The sequence below is a fragment of the Oncorhynchus tshawytscha genome, linkage group LG10, assembly GCF_018296145.1.
Source record: "Oncorhynchus tshawytscha isolate Ot180627B linkage group LG10, Otsh_v2.0, whole genome shotgun sequence".
Lineage (NCBI taxonomy): Eukaryota > Metazoa > Chordata > Actinopteri > Salmoniformes > Salmonidae > Oncorhynchus > Oncorhynchus tshawytscha.
In genome coordinates this window covers 9,717,682-9,742,299 of record NC_056438.1, presented here as the reverse complement: position 1 = coordinate 9,742,299, position 24,618 = coordinate 9,717,682, and the positions used below count along the sequence as shown (strand labels likewise).

The 24,618-nt window shown below is 44.7% G+C and overlaps 3 protein-coding genes across 6 annotated transcripts in view; 2 read left to right on the top strand and 1 right to left on the bottom strand.

Annotated features, from left to right (window-relative positions):
• Positions 1-564: 564 nt before the first annotated feature.
• Positions 565-4,303, top strand: badb (BCL2 associated agonist of cell death b). The gene is made up of 4 exons (XM_042329459.1): positions 565-757; positions 1,921-2,076; positions 3,401-3,603; positions 4,149-4,303. Exons 2-4 carry the CDS (start codon positions 1,929-1,931, stop codon positions 4,281-4,283), a joined length of 486 nt encoding a protein of 161 aa, XP_042185393.1. The 5' UTR covers positions 565-757; positions 1,921-1,928; the 3' UTR covers positions 4,284-4,303.
• Positions 4,304-8,083: 3,780 nt separating this feature from the next.
• zgc:101765 (uncharacterized protein LOC450036 homolog) lies at positions 8,084-12,954 on the bottom strand. Of its 2 annotated transcripts, none has more exons than XM_024406547.2 (5): positions 12,871-12,954; positions 12,085-12,442; positions 11,001-11,250; positions 8,815-8,973; positions 8,084-8,678 (listed from the first exon to the last, which is right to left on the bottom strand). In XM_024406547.2, the coding sequence occupies exons 2-5, from the start codon at positions 12,414-12,416 to the stop codon at positions 8,499-8,501; spliced, it is 921 nt and encodes a 306-aa protein (XP_024262315.1). In that variant the 5' UTR covers positions 12,417-12,442; positions 12,871-12,954; the 3' UTR covers positions 8,084-8,498. The 2 variants fall into 2 exon arrangements, with proteins under 2 accessions (XP_024262315.1, XP_024262316.1); XM_024406548.2 differs by having other exon boundaries at positions 12,834-12,947.
• Positions 12,955-12,995: 41 nt separating this feature from the next.
• The window catches only part of LOC112237952 (membrane-anchored junction protein), a 19,677-nt gene continuing 8,054 nt past the window's right edge, over positions 12,996-24,618 (top strand). For 2 of the 3 annotated variants that reach the window (XM_042329442.1, XM_042329443.1), the window contains exons 1-7: positions 12,996-13,137; positions 18,461-18,569; positions 18,836-18,881; positions 18,999-19,074; positions 23,277-23,390; positions 24,076-24,104; positions 24,390-24,541. In XM_042329442.1, coding sequence (XP_042185376.1) covers positions 13,023-13,137; positions 18,461-18,569; positions 18,836-18,881; positions 18,999-19,074; positions 23,277-23,390; positions 24,076-24,104; positions 24,390-24,541 — 641 coding nt within the window. In that variant the 5' untranslated portion in view covers positions 12,996-13,022. The remainder of the gene's footprint in view (positions 13,138-18,460; positions 18,570-18,835; positions 18,882-18,998; positions 19,075-23,276; positions 23,391-24,075; positions 24,105-24,389; positions 24,542-24,618) is intronic. The other variant, XM_042329444.1, reaches the window with a different exon arrangement.

Here is a 24,618-nt window from a genome sequence, read left to right as displayed (position 1 = left end):
GGAAACAGGTCAGAGGAAACAGGACCAGTCAGAGGAAACAGGACCAGTCAGAGGAAACAGGTCCAGTCAGAGGAAACAGGTCCAGTCAGAGGAAACAGGTCAGAGGAAACAGGACCAGTCAGAGGAAACAGGTCAGAGGGAACAGGTCCAGTCAGAGGGAACAGGTCAGAGGGAACAGGTCCAGTCAGAGGAAACAGGTCAGAGGGAACAGGTCAGAGGAAACAGGTCAGAGGAAACAGGTACAATCATCCACAAAACGAAGTAAGAAAAAAAAAACTTGAATAAAGTTTCTAGAAATCCTTCAGATAAGAGAAAATGACTAGAAAATGACCGTTTGGTGACGCGTGGGTTGTACAGCATATAGCTTACATCACCAAGGTACCATACATGCCCTTAGTGGAGGCCACTGGGTTACCTATCTACCGTACTGTATGTTTGGGTAGAATATTTCTGCTGCGCTCCTATACCGCATATTAGGGGGCAGCCGGTGAGAAAAACAAAACGGGAGCAGAGTCCTAGCTCGCAACAGTGACGTCAGCGGCGAGGACAGTCCAACCCGCCCCGCGCAGGGCCCGGTCATTGGTGGAGCGCAGGACAGCGAGCGGCGCGGTGGATAGACTGCCGCTACGCTATTGGGGGAGGGAAGACAAACTGGATCCGAACAACAAAAAAGACCAGATAACAACAATATCAAGTTGGAAATAGAAAGCGCGATACGCGGCTGCTCGAACATATTTACCCGTTAAAAATACTTTGGGTAAGAAAATGTGTTTTATATTCTGTTTTTTTTTTACGTTATCAAACCGAGTCGACTGCGTGGTTGGTGGTGTTGCTAAGTTTTCCATTGTCTCCAGGATCGAAGAGCACCGAAACAATTGTAGCATTTGAGCTAATTTGGGTGTGCTTGAATGTAACTACTTGTTCATTTTAATGATATCACATTATACCCCGCTTTTCTCCACGGTAAACATAACTTTATCGTGCCGGTGTATGATAACGTTGATACCTTTGGACCAAGGAGCGGAGAAAGTTGTGTTTGTGTGCGTGCACTTATAAGCAAATAAATATTGTTGCAACATCGTGAAAGATTATTCAACCGAGACTAACGTTGTGTGTCAGTTTTAATCACAATAAGGGTTTAAACATGAATTATATGTTTGGTTACATCATTTGTTATAACTATGGTATTATATAATTAGGCCTAGATACTACCAATATAGTGTTTCTTGTAAGTCTATTCCTGTGTGTGTGATGGTGAATTCAAGGTTAGTTGTTTGTCTTTCATTCATTCCAATGTGTGATTAGCCTGGTTCCTCTCTAGGTTCTGGCCTTTCTAGGGAGTTTTTCCTAGCCACCGTACTTCTTTCTACACCTGCATTGCTTGCTGTTTGGGGTTTTAGACTGGGTTTCTGTACAGCACTTTGAGATATCAGCTGATGTACGAAGGGCTATATAAATACATTTGATTTGATTGACTGGGATTTGAACTCAGGGCACCAGGATGCCAAGACTGAGTTGGCCTCCTGAGCTAAAGCTTGGTACAAAGATTCAGGGTCTATTCAGGGTCAAGCACATTTGTGTAATAATGTTGTCTTCCTCTCCTCTCTGCCTCTTTTCTCTTTCTCCCCCCTTTCTGCTATCTCTCTCTGCCCTCTCTTGCTCCCCTCTCTCTCTCTCTCCATCCCTCTTCCCCTCTCTCTCTCCATCCCTCTTCCCCTCTCTCTCTGCCCTCTCTCCATCTCTTCTGCCATCTCTCCATCTCTCTCTCTCTCTCCATCCCTCTTCCCCTCTCTCTCTCCATCCCTCTTCCCCTCTCTCTCTCCATCCCTCTTCCCCTCTGTCATCTCACTGCTTTCTCGTTTCCCCTCTGTCATCTCACTGCTTTCTCGTTTCCCCTCCTCACTCACTCTTCCTCCATAGATGTCAGCATGGCTCAGATGTTTACTATATCAGACAGTGAGTCAGAGCCCTCAGAGGAGGTAGGAGAAACCGAAAAGGACCAATCGTCTGCCGGAAAGGGGATGACTGGCGGTCCAATAGGCCACGCCCTCACTGTGCCTGAGATGAGACTGGCAGGTAGGACGCCCCAGAGGACTCTGGGAAATAACCACTATTGGTCTTACCAGGGTCGTGTTCATTAGGCCCCAAGCGGAAGAAAACGCACTGAAACAAGGATGGACTAGCTGGACTTTTCCAATAAGAAACGCAAAAATGTTTTCCACTGCGAGCCCTAATGAATATCACCCTGATAGTTAACCACTCATAATGAACCCCAATAACATCTACTATCTTGTTGCTATGGCTGTCATAATGAACCCCAGTAACATCTACTATCTTGTTGCTATGGCTGTCATAATGAACCCCAGTAACATCTACTATCTTGTTGCTATGGCTGTCATAATGAACCCCAGTAACATCTACTATCTTGTTGCTATGGCTGTCATAATGAACCCCAGTAACATCTACTATCTTGTTGCTATGGCTGTCATAATGAACCCCAATAACATCTACTATCTTGTTGCTATGGCTGTCATAATGAACCCCAGTAACATCTACTATCTTGTTGCTATGGCTGTCATAATGAACCCCAGTAACATCTACTATCTTGTTGCTATGGCTGTCATAATGAACCCCAATAACATCTACTATCTTGTTGCTATGGCTGTCATAATGAACCCCAGTAACATCTACTATCTTGTTGCTATGGCTGTCATAATGAACCCCAGTAACATCTACTATCTTGTTGCTATGGCTGTCATAATGAACCCCAATAACATCTACTATCTTGTTGCTATGGCTGTCATAATGAACCCCAATAACATCTACTATCTTGTTGCTATGGCTGTCATAATGAACCCCAATAACATCTACTATCTTGTTGCTATGGCTGTCATAATGAACCCCAGTAACATCTACTATCTTGTTGCTATGGCTGTCATAATGAACCCCAGTAACATCTACTATCTTGTTGCTATGGCTGTCATAATGAACCCCAGTAACATCTACTGTCTTGTTGCTATGGCTGTCATAATGAACCCCAGTAACATCTACTATCTTGTTGCTATGGCTGTCATAATGAACCCCAGTAACATCTACTATCTTGTTGCTATGGCTGTCATAATGAACCCCAGTAACATCTACTATCTTGTTGCTATGGCTGTCATAATGAACCCCAGTAACATCTACTGTCTTGTTGCTATGGCTGTCCTCTGTTTGGCACTCGGCAATAAGGAGATGGATTGGAGTTTTGGCCAATGCGATAGACTAGTGTCCTGTCCAGGGGGTGTACTTGTACATCAAGATGCCCCACTACAGAAACAGGGGACAGGCTCCTGCCCTATCGGCTGTTCTGGTTCACAGACAAGGCCACAGACAACTCTCCCTCTTCTCTCTCCTATAGGAGAGGGTCGGTTGAGGATGAACTCAGAGTCCCAGGCCCAGGAGCTCCAGGGTAGGGGGCCAGGGGTGGAAGGCGTGCCCACAGACGGAGCATCTTTCCGGGGTCGCTCCCAGTCGGCCCCCCCTGCCCTCTGGGCGGCCAAGAGATACGGGCGGCAGCTCCGACGCATGAGTGACGAGTTCGATACGTGGCTGGATAAAGGGGTGAGACGTGGGTCTGTGGGAGAAAGGAGGGGGTGAGACGTGGGTCTGTGGGAGAGAGGAGGGGGTGAGACGTGGGTCTGTGGGAGAAAGGAGGGGGTGAGACGTGGGTCTGTGGGAGAGAGGAGGGGGTGAGACGTGGGTCTGTGGGAGAGAGGAGGGGGTGAGACGTGGGTCTGTGGGAGAGAGGAGGGGGTGAGACGTGGGTCTGTGGGAGAGAGGAGGGGGTGAGACGTGAGTCTGTGGGAGAGGAGGGGGTGAGACGTGGGTCTGTGGGAGAGAGGAGGGGGTGAGACGTGGGTCTGTGGGAGAGAGGAGGGGGTGAGACGTGGGTCTGTGGGAGAGAGGAGGGGGAACGGGGGGGGGGGGAGGATGAGTGAGACGTGGGGCTGTGGAAGGGGGAAGGAGGGGTGAGAGGACGGGTTGTGGGAGGATAGAGTGGAGATGAGATGCTTCAATCTTGTATCAACAAAAAATTAAATAGGCCCCAAAATAAACAGTGTTCCTTTCTTTCTCTCGCTCTATTGCATAACCCTTGACCTCTATAGGAGATGAGGCGGGTGAAGAGTGCGGGAGCAGCCAAACAGATGACCAAGTCCCCCAGCTGGTGGGCCTACCTGTTCAGTCATAAGGAGACAGAGACAGAACATACCCCTATCATCCCACCACGATCATCTGAGTAGAGAGGAGGATGGGGGTGGAGGGGGGGCGAGAGAGATGGAGAAGAGAGAGGATTGGAAGGAGGAAGGGAGAGACAGAGGATGGAGAGAGGGATGGGCCTACCTGTTCTCTCACCAAGAGACAGAACCCACCGTAATCGTACCGCTATTGAACCACGGGCATCAGAGTACAGAGAAGGGGATGTTTCCCATGCCAATAAAGCCCCTTGAATTGAAATTGGGAGAGAAAAAGAGGGGGACAGAAGATGGATTGAGAAAGGGAGAGATGGGCCTCCCTGTTCTCAGCTGCTACTGACCCACAATCAGCAAAGTGTAGAGAGGGATGGAGGGAGAGGAAGGGGAGAGGAAAGAGAGAGACAGGAGAGAGGGATGGAGGGAGAGGAAGGAGAGGGGATGGAGAGGAGAGGATGGATGGGGGAGAGGAAGAGGAAGAGGGATGGAGGGATGGAGGGAGAGGATGGGGGAGGGGAGAGACAGGAAAGGGAGAGGGAGACAGGAGAGAGGGATGGAGGAAGGAGAGAGGGATGGAGGGAGAGGAAGGAGAGAGGGATGGGGGGAGAGGAAGGAGAGAGGGATGGAGGGAGAGGGGGGAGAGGAAGAGGGAGGAGGGGGATGGAGGGAGAGGAAGGAGAGAGGGATGGAGGGAGAGGAAGGGGAGAGGGATGGAGGGAGGAAGGAAGGGATGGAGGGAGAGGAAAAGAGGGATGGAGGGAGAGGAAGGAGAGAGGGATGGAGGGAGAGGAAGGAAGAGGGAGAGACAGGAGAGAGGGATGGAGGGAGAGGAAGGAAGGGGGAGAGAGAGACAGGAGAGAGGGATGGAGGGAGAGGGATGGAGGGAGAGATGGAGAGGAAGGAGAGGAGGGATGGAGGGAGAGGAAAGAGAGACAGGACAGGAGAGAGGGATGGAGGGAGAGGAAAAGAGAGACAGAGAGGGATGGAGGGAGGAAGGGATGGAGGGATGGAGAGATGGATAGAAGGGGGAGAGAGGGATGGAGGGAGAGGAAAGAGAGAGACAGGAGAGAGGGATGGAAGGAGAGGAAGGAGAGAGATGGATAGTGGGATGGAGGGAGAGGAAAGAGAGACAGGAGAGAGGGATGGAGGGAGAGATGGAGAGACAGGTGGAAGGAGAGGAAAGAGAGACAGGAGAGAGGGAAGGAGGGAGATGGATAGTGGGAGAGACAGGAGGAAGAGGAAGGTGTTGAGAGGTAGGAGGCAGTAATAAATAAAAGGTAAATCAAAATAAAGTAGAGGGTGGAGAGGTAGAAGGAGACAGATAAAATGAGACTAAAAGAGGTGGATGAGACCTTACCCATACAAGAACAACTAGTTTGCCAGCAAGAAATAGATTTAACTTCACTCTAGTGAAAGCATCCACCCAAAGCCCAAGCAGGCCTTTAGTTAATCATTTGGACTGTTTCTCCCATTACCACTATGCAACACTGAGAGAGTCCAGACAACATGCACTGAGACAGAACAAAACAAAATGGAGGTTGGGTTCTCTCATAAACTCTTCTCCACCTCAATTAATCTCTCCTTGTTTCCTCGTATCCTATTTCCTCCTCAACCGTACTGGTCCCTCCCTTCCCCCTGACCTTCTTCTCCAGTGCATTTTTAGAAGAACACGAGGAGCGGTGGGGTAAGGAATCAAGGAAAGATGGATTGAGAATGAGTGTTAATGTGGCTGTGTCCCAAATGGCACCCTATTCCCCACAGGCCCTGGTCAAAAGTAGTGCACTATATATAGGGAGTAGGGTGCCTAGGCCCTGGTCAAAAGTAGTGTACTATATAGGGAACCGGGTGCCATTTGGGACAGAGACCGTGTGGTAGTTAACAACCACCGCCATCTTAGAGTGATGGCTGCACTCCGACAACTAGCCCCATTTAAAAATAAATGTCTCAAATATGAAGAACCATCTTGTTTAAATGACAATCTTTGATAGCAGTGCTAATGATATGTTTTGTATTAAACAAGAACTGCAGGGGAACATTTTTATCAGACAATAGAAATGAATTTAACTAAGATGTAGACTTTCAGAGCAAAACCAATGAGAATTAAAGACTTTGGTCTTTAAAAACTGTAAATACTGTTAATATTGCAATGAATGAAACAAAAAAAAATTGACAATAACATGTGAACTGCTGAACAACAAAATGTGATTTTTTTTAATGTTACTATGTATATGTCCCAAATAGTACCCTGTTCCCTATACAGTGCACTACTTCTGACCAGGGCCTATATAGGGAATAGGGTGCCATTTGAGACGAATCCCCTCTGTAAGCTTGTCTTTTTTTTTCTACTTCGAGGTGCTACTGCAAGGTCTTCCGTTGCAGCCCAAATCAACCCCCTACACTTCCAGGCGGTCCCAATTCGTTCCCTATCCCCTCGATGTTAGGGGCTGGATAGGTATAAGCAGTGCAGGTGGTTGACCTTTAAAAAAAAAATCCATATCTGTAAACATTGAATGGTTAGAGCTCGGGCTCCCGAGTGGCGCAGCGGTCTAGGACACTGCATCTCAGTGCTAGAGGCGTCACTACAGACACCCTGGTTCAATTCCAGGCTGTATCACAGCGGTCTAAGGCCTTGCATCTCAGTGCTAGAGGCATCACTACAGACCCTGGTTCGATTCCAGGCTGTATCACAACCGGCTGTGATTGGGAGTCCCAAAGGGTGGCGCACAGTTGGCCCAGCGTCGTCCGGGTTTGGCCTGGGGGGGATAGACCGTAATTATAAATAAGAATTTGTTCTTAACTGACATACCTAGTTAAATAAAGGTTGTTTTTTGTTCAGATCAGTCCGTCTTTATAGTGCAACTACTCCTGATTAGGGGGTAGGGGTTGATTTGGGATTCAGCAGTAGCTTCAATGATCTGCCTTTCTGTACGAGTCCAGGCCTTTCTCTGTGACTGGGCCATGGCTGCCAGCACTACCTACCTACCGCCTTAGGCCCCGGGCTCAGTCACACGGCAGAGAAGCACAAACACGCCGGGTATGTCCCGCATCACAACGTTGGCAATACTCTGCAGCGGTATGTAGAGGAATCCTTCTCAACAGACAGCTTGTCACACACTACTGGTGCCTGCAGCACACGGGTTGTGTTCTAGATCACAACGTTGCTAAACTAATCTCTGCAGTTGTGTATATATATATATATATATAAAGTGTTTATCAACAACAACAAAACGTTGGTCGGTAAATCTGTGCAACATCTGTTCTTTCCCCATTTCACAGGCCTTTCCTTACAAGGTTTTTTTTTTTTTTTATTCTGCCCTTTAAACCTGTATTTGTTTTTAAACCGTTTTTAACTTGGTTTGTGCAACGTTTTGTGGTGTTGAACGTATCCTGTTAAAACCGGACTGGGCTCGAGTCTAGATAGAATTGTGCAAAGGGAAGCTTGCCTTGCGGTCTTCTCTTGCTTGCGTCCCAAATGGCACCCTATAGGGAATAGGGTTCTATTTGAGATATTTTAGGCAATAGGGTTCCATTTGGTGTTCTCTATAGGGAATAGGGTTCCATTTGGTATTCTCTATAGGAAATAGGGTTCCATTTGGTATTCTCTACAGGGAATAGGGTTCCATTTGGTATTCTCTATAGGGAATAGGGTTCCATTTGGTATTCTCTATAGGGAATAGGGTTCCAATCTCTGGTATTACTTGAAACTTGATGTGTATGGGGGGGAATCTTGAATACTTTTGCTTTCTTTTTCTACAAAATTACTTTTGTAAATGTATTTTCTTTTTGTGACCACTTGGTGTACTATGGGCATAAGTAAACAAATAAACAAATCATTTTTACTAATCATTTACTTGGTGCTTTTCAATTTTTTTTATTGTGCATTTTATTCAAATGTATATACACACCGACTTATTAAATAAAATCGTCACTTGATATGAGGACCATATTTACAGTGAAACTATCAAATTAATACAGAGTTTAATAATTTGTAACAAATATCACATGAAAAATAATAGCATTGATCTTGGTATCATAATCTTCCTCAGATGTCTTTGTGTGTTGCAAAAAAAAAAAATCTACTCTTAGTTCAAGAATCTCAGTGGGAAACTTAAGTTCTGTCGATACGTTACGTTGACATCTTATCAACGTTTGCTTCATAGCAATCCAGTCAGTCTGAGTATGTACCTTCAGGCTAACGTCAAGGCATTCAAACCAGTAGTCTTTGGGCTACAGGCCCCATCTCCTCCACCAGGTTATCCTTCTACCTCAGGCTACCTGTGAAGGGTCCCAACAGTATTTCTGTCCACAGTCCATCCCCCCCAGCCTCTCCATATCTTCAGCAGTCAGCTCAAAGTCAAACACGTGGCCGTTCTCTGCTACCCTGGTGGGGTGAGATGACTTGGGTAGGACGGGGACACCCTGCTGTACCGCCCATCTGAGCAGCACCTGCCACACACAATGAAGGAATAAGCCAGGGGAAGATGGGGAACAAAACATAGGGAAGAAGAGAAGGAATTAAATGACTTAATTAGGGTGTATTGCCACTTCCGGAACACTACACCCACTCGGACAGACACAGTACCTGTGCAGTGGTCAGGCCATATCCCTGTGCAATCTGGACCACTAAAGGGTCCTGGAGGAGAGAGCCAGTCCCCAGGGAGGAGTAAGCCTGGAAACAGACACCCTTCTCCCCACACAGATGCCTCATCTCACCCTGGGACAGACGGGGATGGAACTCTACCTGGACGGAGAGATTATTCAATAAGATTTCAGATTTATAATACCAAATGGTCATTTATTCAAAGTGAAATTGACATTTTGGTCATTTAGCAGACACTCTCATCCAGAGTGACTTACAGTCAGTCAGTGCATTCAACTAAGGTAGGTAAGAAAACCACAAATCACTGTCATAGCAAGTAAACCTTTCCTCAAGAAAGCAGCTATCAAATAAAACATGCCAGTAAGAAAAGAAAGTGTTAGAGCCAGAAGAACAAGCACAACGGTAAACTGAGAATACTTATAGTTGATATCAGGACAAGTCTTATGTCTGTCCTGTAGTACGGCGCGGTGTGTTTGTTTATGTTTACCTGTAGTACGGCAGGATATTAGTTTGTTTTTGTTTACCTGTAGTACGGCAGGATATTAGTTTGTTTTTGTTTACCTGTAGTACGGCAGGATATTAGTTTGTTTTTGTTTACCTGTAGTACGGCAGGATATTAGTTTGTTTTTGTTTACCTGTAGTACGGCAGGATATTAGTTTGTTTTTGTTTACCTGTAGTACGGCAGGATATTAGTTTGTTTTTGTTTACCTGTAGTACGGCAGGATATTAGTTTGTTTTTGTTTACCTGTAGTACGGCACGGTGTTAGTTTGTTTTTGTTTACCTGTAGTACGGCAGGATATTAGTTTGTTTTTGTTTACCTGTAGTACGGCGCGGTGTTTGTTTTTGTTTACCTGTAGTACGGCACGGTGTTAGTTTGTTTTTGTTTACCTGTAGTACGGCACGGTGTTAGTTTGTTTTTGTTTACCTGTAGTACGGCAGGGTATTAGTTTGTTTTTGTTTACCTGTAGTACGGCAGGATATTAGTTTGTTTTTGTTTACCTGTAGTACGGCACGGTGTTAGTTTGTTTTTGTTTACCTGTAGTACGGCAGGATATTAGTTTGTTTTTGTTTACCTGTAGTACGGCAGGATATTAGTTTGTTTTTGTTTACCTGTAGTACGGCAGGATATTAGTTTGTTTTTGTTTACCTGTAGTACGGCACGGTGTTAGTTTGTTTTTGTTTACCTGTAGTACGGCACGGTGTTAGTTTGTTTTTGTTTACCTGTAGTACGGGCAGTGTTAGTTTGTTTTTGTTTACCTGTAGTACGGCACGGTGTTAGTTTGTTTTTGTTTACCTGTAGTACGGCGTGGTGTTAGTTTGTTTTTGTTTACCTGTAGTACGGCGTGGTGTTAGTTTGTTTTTGTTTACCTGTAGTACGGCAGGGTGTTAGTTTGTTTTTGTTTACCTGTATTACAGCAGGATATTAGTTTGTTTTTGTTTACCTGTATTACGGCGTGGTGTTAGTTTGTTTTTGTTTACCTGTATTACAGCAGGATATTAGTTTGTTTTTGTTTACCTGTAGTACGGCGCAGTGTTAGTTTGTTTTTGTTTACCTGTAGTACGGCAGGATATTAGTTTGTTTTTGTTTACCTGTAGTACGGCAGGTGTTTGTTTTTGTTTACCTGTAGTGCGGTGCGGTGTTAGTTTGTTTTTGTTTACCTGTAGTACGGCAGGATATTACTTTGTTTTTGTTTACCTGTAGTACGGCGTGGTGTTAGTTTGTTTTTGTTTACCTGTAGTACGGCAGGATATTAGTTTGTTTTTGTTTACCTGTAGTACGGCGCGGTGTTAGTTTGTTTTTGTTTACCTGTAGTACAGCGGTGTTAGTTTGTTTTTGTTTACCTGTATTACAGCAGGATATTAGTTTGTTTTTGTTTACCTGTAGTACGGCGCGGTGTTAGTTTGTTTTTGTTTACCTGTATTACAGCAGGATATTAGTTTGTTTTTGTTTACCTGTAGTGCGGCGCGGTGTTAGTTTGTTTTTGTTTACCTGTATTACAGCAGGATATTAGTTTGTTTTTGTTTACCTTTACCTGTTAGTTTGTTTTTGTTTACCTGTAGTACGGCGCGGTGTTAGTTTGTTTTTGTTTACCTGTATTACAGCAGGATATTAGTTTGTTTTTGTTTACCTGTAGTGCGGTGCGGTGTTAGTTTGTTTTTGTTTACCTGTATTACAGCGGGGGTGACACAACACCCCTCCAGTAGCTCCTTCATATGTCCTGGGGTGTAGTTGGACACCCCTATAGCCCTCAGCTTCCCCTGGGCGTGGAGCTCCTCTAACACTGCCCAGCTCTGAGCTCTATTCTCTGGGTTCCTCTTGTCTCCCACCTCCAGACCCTGGGTCCCTGGCCAGTGGATCAAGTATAGATCTATATAGTCTAGATCCAGCAGTTCTAGACTCCTCAGAGCTCCTTCCCTGTGGAACAGAGTTTGAAATGCAAACAATATGACTGATTAGAGTCATATTTGTACATACCTGGTCAGCATTTTGGGCACTGGCCAGCCGGGCTAGTAGACCACAATTTCTACAGGCCCAGATGGCATTCTATTAGCCAAAGGTCCTAAGCTACACTAGGGCTGGGCGGTATACCGTATATTACTATATACACCGGTATTTATGGACGGACCGGTTTGGGTTTTTACTTTACCTTCTATAACGTTATTTGAATGCTTGGTTTATTAAATGTGATAGGTCGTGTGTAACGTCAACTTCTATAGTTTCGAAAATGGACGTTACACTCTCTGCTCTCTCTCTCTCTCTCCATGCCACTTTACACACAGTCCTAGCCCCGCCCCCTGTCACTCAAGGAAGGCATTTGTTGTTGCTTGACCACGAGACACTCGTGTTCAGTCTGCATGGTCAACGCAACACATGAAACAATGTTAATGACAACGATTCTATTTGAACTTTCATTCTTAATATAAATCCACTAGCGTTCTATAATGACACTATTCATTTGTGTTTCTTACATCTGCAAACAGCTAGTTTGTCTTTCCTTAGCAAGTTTTTGCTAAATCATGTTAGCCGCTAATGGAAAAAGACCCATTGAAATCGCTTACAATGTATGTGTTGCCACACACTATTCATAAAGAATAACTTTTACTATTCAAAAACATAAAATACAGCAAACAATTAGAAGAATACAGTGATATGACATTTGGGCCATCTCGCCCAGCCCTAGGCTATACCATGCGACATTTGAGAAGCCAACATTTTGGCACCTTCTAGCTTTAATTTACATCTGTGTACCTGGCTCTGGAGCCCTGGTCCTTGGGGCCCAGCTTGCTGGTGATGAAGACGTCTGCTCGGGAGAGGCCGTGTTCGGGTAGGAGGAGTCGCAGTGCTCGACCCAGGTCAGCCTCGTTCCGGTAGACAGAGGCCGTGTCAAATGAGCGGTAGCCGGTGGAGAGCGCTGCGTCGACGGCCTGGAGGATCTCATCAGGGCCGCGGAGCCGGTAGGTACCCAGACCCAGGAGAGGCATCCTGGCCCCGGTGTTGAGCAGAACAGATGGGGTGGGGGAGGAGTGGATGGGAGGAATGGAGAGGGTGGGGGCGGAGGGAGAGGGCTGAGGATCAGACATCTAGGGGTGTTGAAGGTACCTGGACACTGGGGGAAAGAGGGAGAGAAAAGAGAGGGAGAAATGAGAGAATAATAACAAAATGGGGGGGAGGACTGTGTCAGCCGCTATCCAGGGGCTAGAAGGCAATTGACTGGTGGGTGTGTTGGCTGAAACATAACCAAAACGGTGACTATTGCCATTATATTACTTGGCAACAGCACAATCAAGTATCAAAACAATGGCAGAGTATCTTCTCAAGGCTACATAGAGATTGTGTGTGGCATAATTACACCGTTCAAAAGTTCGGATACTTCCATGGCTAGCTAACGTTAGCGATGAATTACAATAACACAACAAGCAATTTCTATCTCGATTTAGTACGGCATGCATATAAAGAATATACACAATTTTAACTGACATACGAGTAATTGTAAATACCCATTTAATAGATGTGTTGATAAAAAATAGTACAAACATGCTTGTAAATTGTCTGTTGCAGCATAAATCCTTTCAACGTGAATCACGCATGTGACTTTTTTGTGAAACTTCCTGTTCGCCGTCACCATAGAGACACGAGCGAGGAAGACGATGACTGGATGAAGCGTTGGCCAATTAGCGAGAAGAAAGATGCTTGGAGGCGGGAACTTGTCCCTCACTGCAACGCGAGCGAGCAGATCCTGTGACCGGTTTCGTTGCGGCTTTGGTTTTGAAAATTGTGGGTGCCCTGAATCGGTGAATTACGGTATGCTTGTGTTTACCGTGTAGTTAACAGGTTTTATGTTTCAGTTGTGAGGAGTTTGTCAGTACCACAACATACACAGTTAGTTAATAATTAACCTTACTAGATTAGCTAGCTAGTAGGAGAGGTAGCCTTTGTGTGAATGACTATATAAGTAACGTTAGCTAGCTAGCTAACAGTAGCAATCTAACGTTAACTAATTCAAACGACATTTCTCGTATGAATTCATCCATTCGTGAATCATTTTCTCAGTTCCTACCAAAGTCATCTAATCTGATTTGTCCTGCTAGTAGTGAGCAGTGGACCTACCTCTTGATCATGACTCACTTACATAATAGCAGAGATTCCCAAACTTTTTTTGTCCCACGACCCCATTTTTTATATCTGAAAATTATCGTGACAACAACCATGTCATTAGCAGCCAATGTTAACTTTTTTATTTGGGGCTATGGCAGTCAATTGAAAAACATTCTAACAGTATTTCTGATTGTCTTCTCAACTCACCATCACATACTAATGGCTGGAATGGTATCAAACACATGGGAACCAGAAGGACAACCATTTCTGCAGCACTCCAATCAGGCCTTTATGGTAAAGTGGCCAGAGGGAAGCCACTCCTCAGTAAAAGGCATGTGACAGCCCGCTTGGAGTTTGTCAAAATGCACCTAAAGGACTCTCATAACATGAGAAACAAGATTCTCCGGTATGATGAAACCAAGATTGAACTCTTTGGCCTGACTGCCAAGCGTAACGTCTGGAGGAAGCCTGGAACCACCCTTGCGGTGAAACGTGGTGGCAGCATCATGCTGTTAGGATGTTTTTCAGCGGCAGGGACTAGGAGACTTGTCGGGTTCGAGGGAAAGATGAACTTAGCAAAGTACACAGAGATCATTAATATAAACCTGCTCCAGAGCACTCAGGACCTCAGACTGGGGCAAAGGTTCCAACAGGACAACGACCCTAAACACTCAGCCAAGATAATGCAGGAGTGGCTTTGGGACAAGTCTCTGAATGTCCTTGAGTGGCCCAGCCAAAACCCAATCAAACATCTCTAGAGAGACCTGAAAACAGCTGTGCAGCTAAGCTCCCCATCCTATCTGACAGAGCTTGAGAGGATCTGCAGAAAATAATGGGAGAAACTCCCCAAATACAGATGTGCCAAGCTTGCAGCATCATACCTAAGAAGACTCAAGGCTGTAATCACTGCCAATGGTGCTTCAACAAAGTACTAAGTAAAGGGTCTGAATACTTATGTAAATGTGATATTTTATTGCTGGTATATTTGGTATATATTTGCTGGTATATTTTATATTTGAGATTCTTCAAAGTAGTCATCCTTTGCCTTGATGACAGCTTTGCACACTTTTGGAATTCTCTCAACCAGCTTCATGAGGTAGTCACCTGGAATGCATTTCAATTAACAGGTGTGCCTTGATAAGTTCATTTGTGGCATTTCTTTCCTTAACACTCTTGCCTGCATCTAGCTGATCTAGGGTGTAATCATTAGTCCAAACAGTTGCAAATTAGAGTTTCTATTGGACAAATTCAGGTATGTTTATCCCTGTTTCGTTCTGTTTGCTTCTGTTTTAAGACATTTTTCAACAGAATCGGCATAATTAATACACCCCTGATCATACATAAACACAGTTCACTTTCATAGCATCCACATACAAACAGCATGATCACTTACCCATTGTATATTTTTTCTCTTATCTACACGCTCTCCTCCTCTCACCTTTTCCCTCCGTTTGTGGACTTCAGTGCACAACAAATCAGCTGTCTGTGACCAGACAAAAAAAAAACTTTCCAAGGCAAACCTTTATATCATAACGACTAACCGCTACACATCCTACATCGTTGTCACCATATTAGCTAATGTCATAGTCAATATAGCTACTAAAACAAACTTGTTAGTAAAGCCGCAACAGTGTCACAGCGGTCTAAGGCACTGCATCTCAGTGCAAGAGGCGCGACACTACAGTCCCTGATTCGAATCCAGGCTGTATCACATCCATTTGTGGTGGTAAATAGACGGCTACGAATAATACAGATGAGGACTCTCTTGGTAGATGGTCAACAGGTCAACAGCTTATCATAAGGTACTCTACCTTAGGGGAGTAATACCTTGAGACTTCTTTAATATTAGACATCGCACACCAGCTGTTATTGACAAAAAAGACACACACCCCCATCCCTCGTCTTACTAGAGGTAGCATCTCTGTTCTGCCGGTGCATGGAAAATCCCTCCAGCTCTATTGTCTGTTTCTTCGTTCAGCCACGTCTCGGTGAAACATAAGATGTTACAGTTATTAATGTCCCATTGGTAGGATAATCTTAATAGTAGGTCATAAATTTTATTTTCTAACGATTGCACGTTAGCAAGAAGAATGGAAGGCATTGGGAGTTTACTCGTTCGCCTCCGGATTCTCAGAGGGATCTCCGATCTGCGTCCCCTTTTCCGGCATCTTTTCTTCACGCAAAAGGTGTGCATTTGTGCCTGTTCCAGTGAAAGCAGGATATCCTTCTCGTTGGTGTCACGTTCGTCATAACGAGGAGACCAAGGCGCAGCGTGATAAGAATACATTATTCTTTATGTACACGAAGAACATCATTAAACAAACAAAACAACCGTGAGGCTATAAGACACGAGTCCTGACAGGCAACTACACATAGACAATAACCCACAAAACCAAAATGGCAACCTAAATAGGATCCCCAATCAGAGACAACGATAAACAGCTGTCTCTGATTGGGAACCAATTCAGGCCACCATAGATCTACATTTACCTAGACATACCAAAACCCCATAGAATTACAAAAAAAACCTAGACAAGACAAAACACACATACCACCCTCGTCACACCCTGACCTAGCTGAAATAATAAAGAAAACAAAGATAACCAAGGTCAGGGCGTGACAGTTGGACTCCTTAAAGGGAAAAGTTGCTTCCAGTCCGCGGTGAGTAATCGCTTTTCCGATGTCCAGGAGTTATTTTCGGTCATAAGAGACGGTAGCAGCAACATTATGTACAAAATAAGTTAGGCCAAAAAATTACATAATTGCTCAATTGGTTGGGAGAATGTAAAACGTCAGCCATGTTCTTCGGTGCCATCTTTGTCACTCATCTGTAGAACGTTTTTGTATTTCTCCTGCATGCTTGGGTTCAGTTCGTTCACTTTCCCAAATATGTCTGTTACATAGGCAAGGAGACATTTTCTTTTCATTACACAGAAAGTAAACCAAGTCTGTTTTCTTACATCTATTGTGAATGACAACAGTTCCTCTCTCAATGCGGAAACATCTTTCCAACACTCCCCCTCACTAACCACCAAGCTTCACTAACCACCAAGCCTCACTAACCACCAAGCTTCACTAACCACCAAGCTTCACTAACCACCAAGCTTCACTCACCACCAAGCTTCACTAACCACCAAGCTTCACTCACCACCAAGCTTCACTAACCACCAAGCTTCACTCACCACCAAGCTTCACTCACCACCAAGCTTCACTAACCACCAAGCTTCACTAACCACCAAGCTTCACTAACCACCAAGCTTCACTAACCACCAAGCTTCACTAACCACCAAGCTTCACCACCTCACTAACCACCAAGCTTCACTCACCACCAAGCTTCACTCACCACCAAGCTTCACTCACCACCAAGCTTCACTCATCACCAAGCTTCACTCACCACCAAGCTTCACTCACCACCAAGCTTCACTAACCACCAAGCTTCACTAACCACCAAGCTTCACTCACCACCAAGCTTCACTCACCACCAAGCTTCACTAACCACCAAGCTTCACTCACCACCAAGCTTCACTCACCACCAAGCCTCAGTGTGAAATAGAAAAATCGTCATGCTCTGATCCCATTTCTCCACGTAGTTTTGTGAACAGGTGTGAGCGCAGTGGATGTGGTTTGATGTAGTTTACAATGGAAGTTACCTGCTGCAGTATATCTCTGAGTTCTGTGTCCAGCTCTTTTGCCACCAGTTGCTCTCGGTGTATCCATTCTAGCTCAGTGGGTGTATCATACAATGTGTCCATATGGCAGAGAGAGACACATTCATAACTAGAGTGCAGAGGCCTGCCTGCCGTCCCACCATAGATGAAGCCCCATCATTCGATCCCATGGAATCTGTTTTTTGTCAATATAGCCCGACATGTATAGCGAACAAAAGTCAATGCATGGTCATCTCGGCCCTCCAAATGGACGTTAGCTGTGAGAGCATCAGCTGGGGAGTTTTTGAGTCGTTCACAGTCAGAGTTTCTTCTTGATTGCTAGCAATAGCATAAATTCTTAGTGTAACAGTGTTATCTTGACAAAGGTATTGATGTGAGTTTCTGTGTGTCTGCCTCCCCACACATTGTTTTCACCATATCAATTGCTGGCGGTATTATTAAAGTCTCTGTAATGGTATGTGTTTTCATAGTGAAGCAGGTCTCGCCATTCACTGGGAAGTGTGGCCTTTTACCATGATATCAGGGCGCTGTCTGGTTGAATTACATCCTTTAGATTTGAATCGTTTTTATTTAGAATTTTAAGGTGAACCACATTACAAGGATTATCAAGATACAAACATGATATTATAATATATATATATTTTTGTGTGTATATATATTTATTTTTGTGTGTATATATATTTTTTTGTGTGTATATATATATATATATATATTTTTGTGTGTATATATTTTTTTTGTGTGTATATATACATATATATTTTTTTGTGTGTGTATATATATATTTTCTTTGGTGTATATATTTTTTTGTGTGTGTATATACACATATATATATTTTGTGTGTGTATATATATATTTTTTTTTTGGTGTGTATATATTTTTTTTGTGTGTGTGTATATATATATATATATATATATAGATTTTTGTGTGTATATATTTTTTTTGTTCTTGAGGATTTTGGAAATTCTCCCATGACCCTATTTTTCATGTCAGGGACCGCTAGTTTGGGAACTGCTGCATTACACAATAACGATCATTGGAAGAAGGTGTGTTCTGGAAAGGTGGAGTTGTTAAGATCCCTGTCACTTGGTGTGAACAGTAACATGTGGTGCACAAGGACCTCCATTCTTCACATCAGCGATGAAATAAATTGATAGAAACCTTGATCAGATTGGGGTTAGTGTTCCCACGCGGCCTTATTGCCATGTTAGAGCGCTTGTTTACGGAAAACACATGAACGTGGGACGAAGGTAATGACATAGAACTGCAGAGAGAAGGCAGAATGTCGCCTAGAGTTTTAGAGCTGAGGGGTGGACCGTGGCTTTCCAGTACCCTATCACATTCATTCATCTTTTTCTTCTCAGCGTGGACCATGCCTATACAATCCTTCTCCTTTCCTTTGCCTGAGACCAGGTTCTTCCAGGCTGGACAACATGTCTACAAGTTCAAGATCAGGGGAGGCAATAACTGCAGGTGTGTATATTTATATAGATGTATATATATATGGTGTGTGTGTGTGTATATATATATGGTGTGTGTGTGTGTGTATGTATGTATGTATGTGTATATATATATATATATATATGGTGTGTGTGTGTGTATGTATGTATGTATGTATGTATGTATATATATATATATATATATATATATATATATATATATATATATATATATTATATATGGTGTGTGTGTGTGTGTGTGAGACACCAGGCTGATTAGTGGACATTATATTTCCACAGTGAAGTGAAGGTGATGGGAGAAGAGTTTGTCAATCGGGAGTTGGAGGTAGGACACTGTCATCCATCCATTATTTTATCCTTCCATTCATTCATCCTTTCATCCATCCATTCATGAATGAATTAATATATGAATGAATTCATCCGTGTTTCTGTCTCCGTGTAGAATACCATCAGAGCGGTACTAGCCAACCTGGACTGTCTCCAGCCGTTCACTACCCCACACTTCACTGTCTACCCTTGTATCCTTCCTTGTCTTGACACCAGTGTTTCCCCCGACATTCATTTAGCAGTGGTTGCCACCACCCAGTTTTGGGGATTGTAAATCACTTTCCTTGTAAACTTAAATGACTAAAACAAGATATAAAGTATGTAGAAATAAAAAATAGACAGTCAGGGAGAATCTAAAATTTAAAAAATGCCATGGAGCCCTATTTGTTATAGTGTTTGAGTCACTCAAATAGCATAGGCACACAGCATAAACCATGGCAAAAATGTGTACCATTGCAGGATATTAGCTTTAAAACTGCATTTTCTCTCAGCCCCATGGCAAAAATGTGTCCAATTGCAGGATATTAGCTTTAAAACTGCATTTTCTCTCAGCCCCATGGCAAAAATGTGTCCAATTGCAGGATATTAGCTTTAAAACTGCATTTTCTCTCAGCCCCATGGCAAAAATGTGTCCAATTGCAGGATATTAGCTTTAAAACTGCATTTTCTCTCAGCCCCATGTCAAAATGTGTACAATTGCAGGAAAATTTGCTTTAAAACGGCAACATTTTGTCTCTGTAGCCAAGAGGGGGGCCTCTAAAAATGTTCTGTGCGGGAAACACTGCGCACACACTGGACCGTCTCTTCACACACTGGACCGTCTCCTCACACACTGGACCGTCTCCTCACACACTGGACCGTCTCCTCCCACACTGGACCGTCTCCTCACACACTGGACCGTCTCCTCACACACTGGACCGTCTCCTCCCACACTGGACCGTCTCCTCACACACTGGACCGTCTCCTCACACACTGGACCGTCTCCTCACACACTGGACCGTCTCCTCACACACTGGACCGTCTCCTCCCACACTGGACCGTCTCCTCCCACACTGGACCGTCTCCTCACACACTGGACCGTCTCCTCACACACTGGACCGTCTCCTCACACACTGGACCGTCTCCTCACACACTGGGACGTCTCCTCACACACTGGGACGTCTCCTCACACACTGGACCGTCCCCTCACACACTGGACCGTCTCCTCACACACTGGGACGTCTCCTCACACACTGGGACGTCTACTCACACACTGGACCGTCTCCTCACACACTGGACCGTCTCCTCACACACTGGACCGTCTCCTCACACACTGGACCGTCTCCTCACACACTGGACCGTCTCCTCACACACTGGACCGTCTCCTCACACACTGGAACGTCTCCTCACACACTGGACCGTCTCCTCACACACTGGACCGTCTCCTCACACACTGGACCGTCTCCTCACACACTGTACCGTCTCCTCACACACTGTACCGTCTCCTCACACACTGGACCGTCTCCTCACACACTGGGACGTCTCCTCACACACTGGGACGTCTCCTCACACACTGGACCGTCTCCTCACACACTGGACCGTCTCCTCACACACTGGACCGTCTCCTCACACACTGTACCGTCTCCTCACACACTGGACCGTCTCCTCACACACTGGACCGTCTCCTCACACAATGGAACGTCTCCTCACACACTGGACCGTCTCCTCACACACTGGACCGTCTCCACACACACTGGACCGTCTCTCACACACTCACACACTGTACCGTCTCCTCACACACTGGACCGTCTCCTCACACACTGGACCGTCTCCTCACACACTGGACCGTCTCCTCACACACTACTCTAAAAGAGCAACAGGCTGTTCCTTTAGTTTACAGTCCACAGTTGATTTACCTTAGTTTGCGTTTTGTAATAGATTCAGAAGATATCTGCAAACTCTGTGTTACCCTGGGAAGAACCTAGTTATCTCAATGACTTAGTAGACAAGTTGGCGTTACCCTGGGAAAATCCTAGTTATCTCAATGACTTCGTAGACAAGTTGGCGTTACCCTGGGAAAATCCAAGTTTTCTCAGTAAATACTTGGTGAATACCAGGTGACTGTCAGTGGTTGTTGTGGTTGTTGTAGTAGTTGTTGTTGTAGTAGTAATAGCAGTTGTGGTAGTTGTAGTAGTTGTTGTTGTAGTAGTAATAGCAGTTGTGGTAGTTGTAGTAGTTGTTGTTGTTGTAGTAGTAATAGCAGTTGTGGTAGTTGTAGTAGTTGTTGTAGTAGTAATAGCATTTGTGGTAGTAGTTGTAATAGTTGTTTTTGTAGTTTTTGTAGTTGTTGTTGTAGTAGTTTTTGTAGTAGTTGTTGTTCTAGTCATTGTTGTTTTTGTAATAATAGTTGTAGTAGTTGTTTTTGTAGTAGTAGTTGTTGTTGTCATTGTTTTTGTAGTAGTAATAGTTGTAGTTGTACTTGTAGTAGTAGTTGTTGTTGTTGTAGTAGTAGTTGTAGTAGTGGTTGTTTTTGTAGTAGTAGTTGTAGTTGTTGTTGTAGTTGTTGTAGTAATTGTTGTTGTAGTAGCAGTGGTAGTAGTTGTTGGAGTAGTAATAGTTGTAGTTGTAGTTGTTGTTGTAGTAGTTGTTGTTGTAGTAGTGGTTGTTTTTGTAGTTGTAGTTGTTGAAGTAGTAGTTGTTGTAGTAATTGTTGTAGTAGCAGTGGTAGTAGTTGTTGGAGTAGTAATAGTTGTAGTAGTTGTTGTAGTAGTTGTAGTAATAGTTGCAGTTGTAATAGTTGGTTTTGTAGTAGTTTTTGTAGTAGTGGTTGTAGTTGTTGTAGTGGTAGGAAACTCAGCAAAAAAATAAACGTCCTCTCACTGTCAACTGCGCTTATTTTCAGCAAACTTAACAAGTGTAAATATTTGTATGAACATAACAAGATTCAACAACTGAGACATAAACTGAACAAATTCCACAGACATGTGACCAACAGAAATTGAATAATGTGTCCCTGAACAAAGGGGTGGTCAAAATCAAAAGTAACAGTCAGTATCTGGTGTGGCCACCAGCTGCATTAAGTACTACAGTGCATCTCCTCATGGACTGCACCACAGTTGCCAGTTATTGCTGTGAGATGTTACCCCACTCTTCCACCAAGGCACATTCAAGTTCCCGGACATTTCTGGGGGGAGTGGCCCTAGCCCTCACCCTCCGATCCAACAGGTCCCAGACGTGCTCAATGGGATTAAGATCCGGGCTCTTCGCTGGCCATGGCAGAACACTGACATTCCTGTCTTGCAGGAAATCACGCACAGAACGAGCAGTATGGCTGGTGGCATTGTCATGCTGGAGGGTCATGTCAGGATGAGCCTGCAGGAAGGGTACCACATGAGGGAGGAGGATGTCTTCCCTGTAACGCACAGCGTTGAGATTGCCTGCAATGACAACAAGCTCAGTCCGATGATGCTGTGACACACCGCCTCAGACCATGATGGACCCTCCACCTCCAAATCAATCCCACTCCAGAGTACAGGCCTCGGTGTAACACTCATTCCTTCGACGATGAGCCCGAATCCAACATCCATCACTCCTGGTGAGACAAAACCAAGACTCATTAGTGAAGAGCACTTTTTGCCAGTCCTGTCTGGTCGATGGTGGGTTTGTGCACATAGGCGCCGGTGTTGCCGGTGATGTCTGGTGAGGACCTGCCTTACAACAGGCCTACAAGCCCTCAGTCCAGCCTCTCTCAGCCTATTGTGGACAGTGTGAGCACTGATGGAGGGATTGTGCGTTCCTGGTGTAACTCGGGCAGCTGTTGTTGCCATCCTGTACCTGTCCCGCAGGTGTGATGTTCGGATGTACTGAACCTGTGCAGGTGTTGTCACACGTGGTCTGCCACTGCGAGGACGATCAGCTGTCCGTCCTGTCTCCCTGTAGCGCTGTCGTAGGCGTCTCATAGTACAGACACTGCAATTTATTGCCCTGGCCACATCTGCAGTCCTCATGCCTCCTTGCAGCATGCCTAAGGCACGTTCACACAGATGAGCAGGGACCCTGGGCATCTTTCTTTTAGTGTTTTTCAGAGTCAGTAGAAAGACCCCTTTAGTGTCCTAAGTATTCATAACTGACATTAATTACCTACCGTCTGTAAACTGTTAGTGTCTTAACGACCGTTCCACAGGTGCATGTTCATTAATTGTTTATGGTTCGTTGAACTGGCAGGGAAACAGTGTTTTAAACCCTTTACAATGAAGATCTTTGAAGATAATTAGAAAAAATCCAAACATCTTTGAAAGAAAGGGTCCCGAAAAAGGGACATTTCTTTTTTTGCTGAGTTTAGTTGTTTATGTTGTTGTAGTAGTAGTTGTTGACATTGTTGATGTTGTTGTTCTTGACGTTGCTGACTGACCAGACAAGAGTAAGTGGAAGAGAGTGTCCAAGTTTAAATTTGAGAAGATGTCAGGAGAGAAGCTGTCTGCTTACCCTTACCTAGTCACTGTGTACCTAGAGAACAACACACACACTGGTGAGTACCTGTACACACACACACACACACACACACACAGGTGAGTACCTGTACACACACACACACACACAGGTGAGTACCTGTACACACACACACACACACACACACACACACACACACACACACACACACACACACACACACACACACACACACACACACACAGGTGAGTACCTGTACACACACACACACACACACACACACAGGTGAGTACCTGTACACACACACACAGGTGAGTACCAGGTGTACCACACACACACACACACACAGGTGAGTACCTGTACACACACACACACACAGGTGAGAACCTGTACACACACACACACACAGGTGAGAGAACCTGTACACACACACACACACAGGTGAGTACCTGTACACACACACACACACACACACACACACACACACACACAGGTGAGTACCTGTACACACACACACACAGGTGAGTACCTGTACACACACACACAGGTGAGTACCTGTACACACACACACACACACAGGTGAGTACCTGTACACACACACACACACACACACAGGTGAGTACCTGTACACACACACACACACACACACACAGGTGAGTACCTGTACACACACACACACACACACACACACAGGTGAGTACCTGTACACACACACACACACACACACAGGTGAGTGTACTTCTTACCTTTTTCTTTTCTTCCAGAGATGTGTGTGGAAGAGTGCTGGACACCAGTGAGTACTATTCTCTGTTCTGTTATCACTACAACATGAAGTGTTGTCTGTGTTCAACTCTCAAAGCTCATTTAGGTTTGTGGCAGACCTGGGTTCAAATACTATTCGAACTCATTTCAATGATTTTAATGATGCTTGATTGAACTTGCCCAATAGAACGGCCCAATAGAACCAGTAGAATACAACGGTAAACTCCGCCCATTCTGGTATTCCAGGCAGGCTAAATCAAACACTATGTACGAGATTAGAAATACTGTTTAAACCCAGGGCTGGTTCATGGTGCAGGTGAGAGCAGGAGAAGGCATCCCCCTCCTTCCTGCCGGTGGTCATGAGTGCCAGGCCAAGTGCAGTAAGACAGGACCACCACACTGGGGCACCCTAACACCACAACAAAGAGACTGTCTCATCATGCAGGGACCACAGTCACACATATATCAGTGAGTGTGTATTAGTGTGTGTGTGTGCGTGTGTGTGTCCTTTGCCTTCCTTCCTGCCTGCTGTCCTACCTCACACA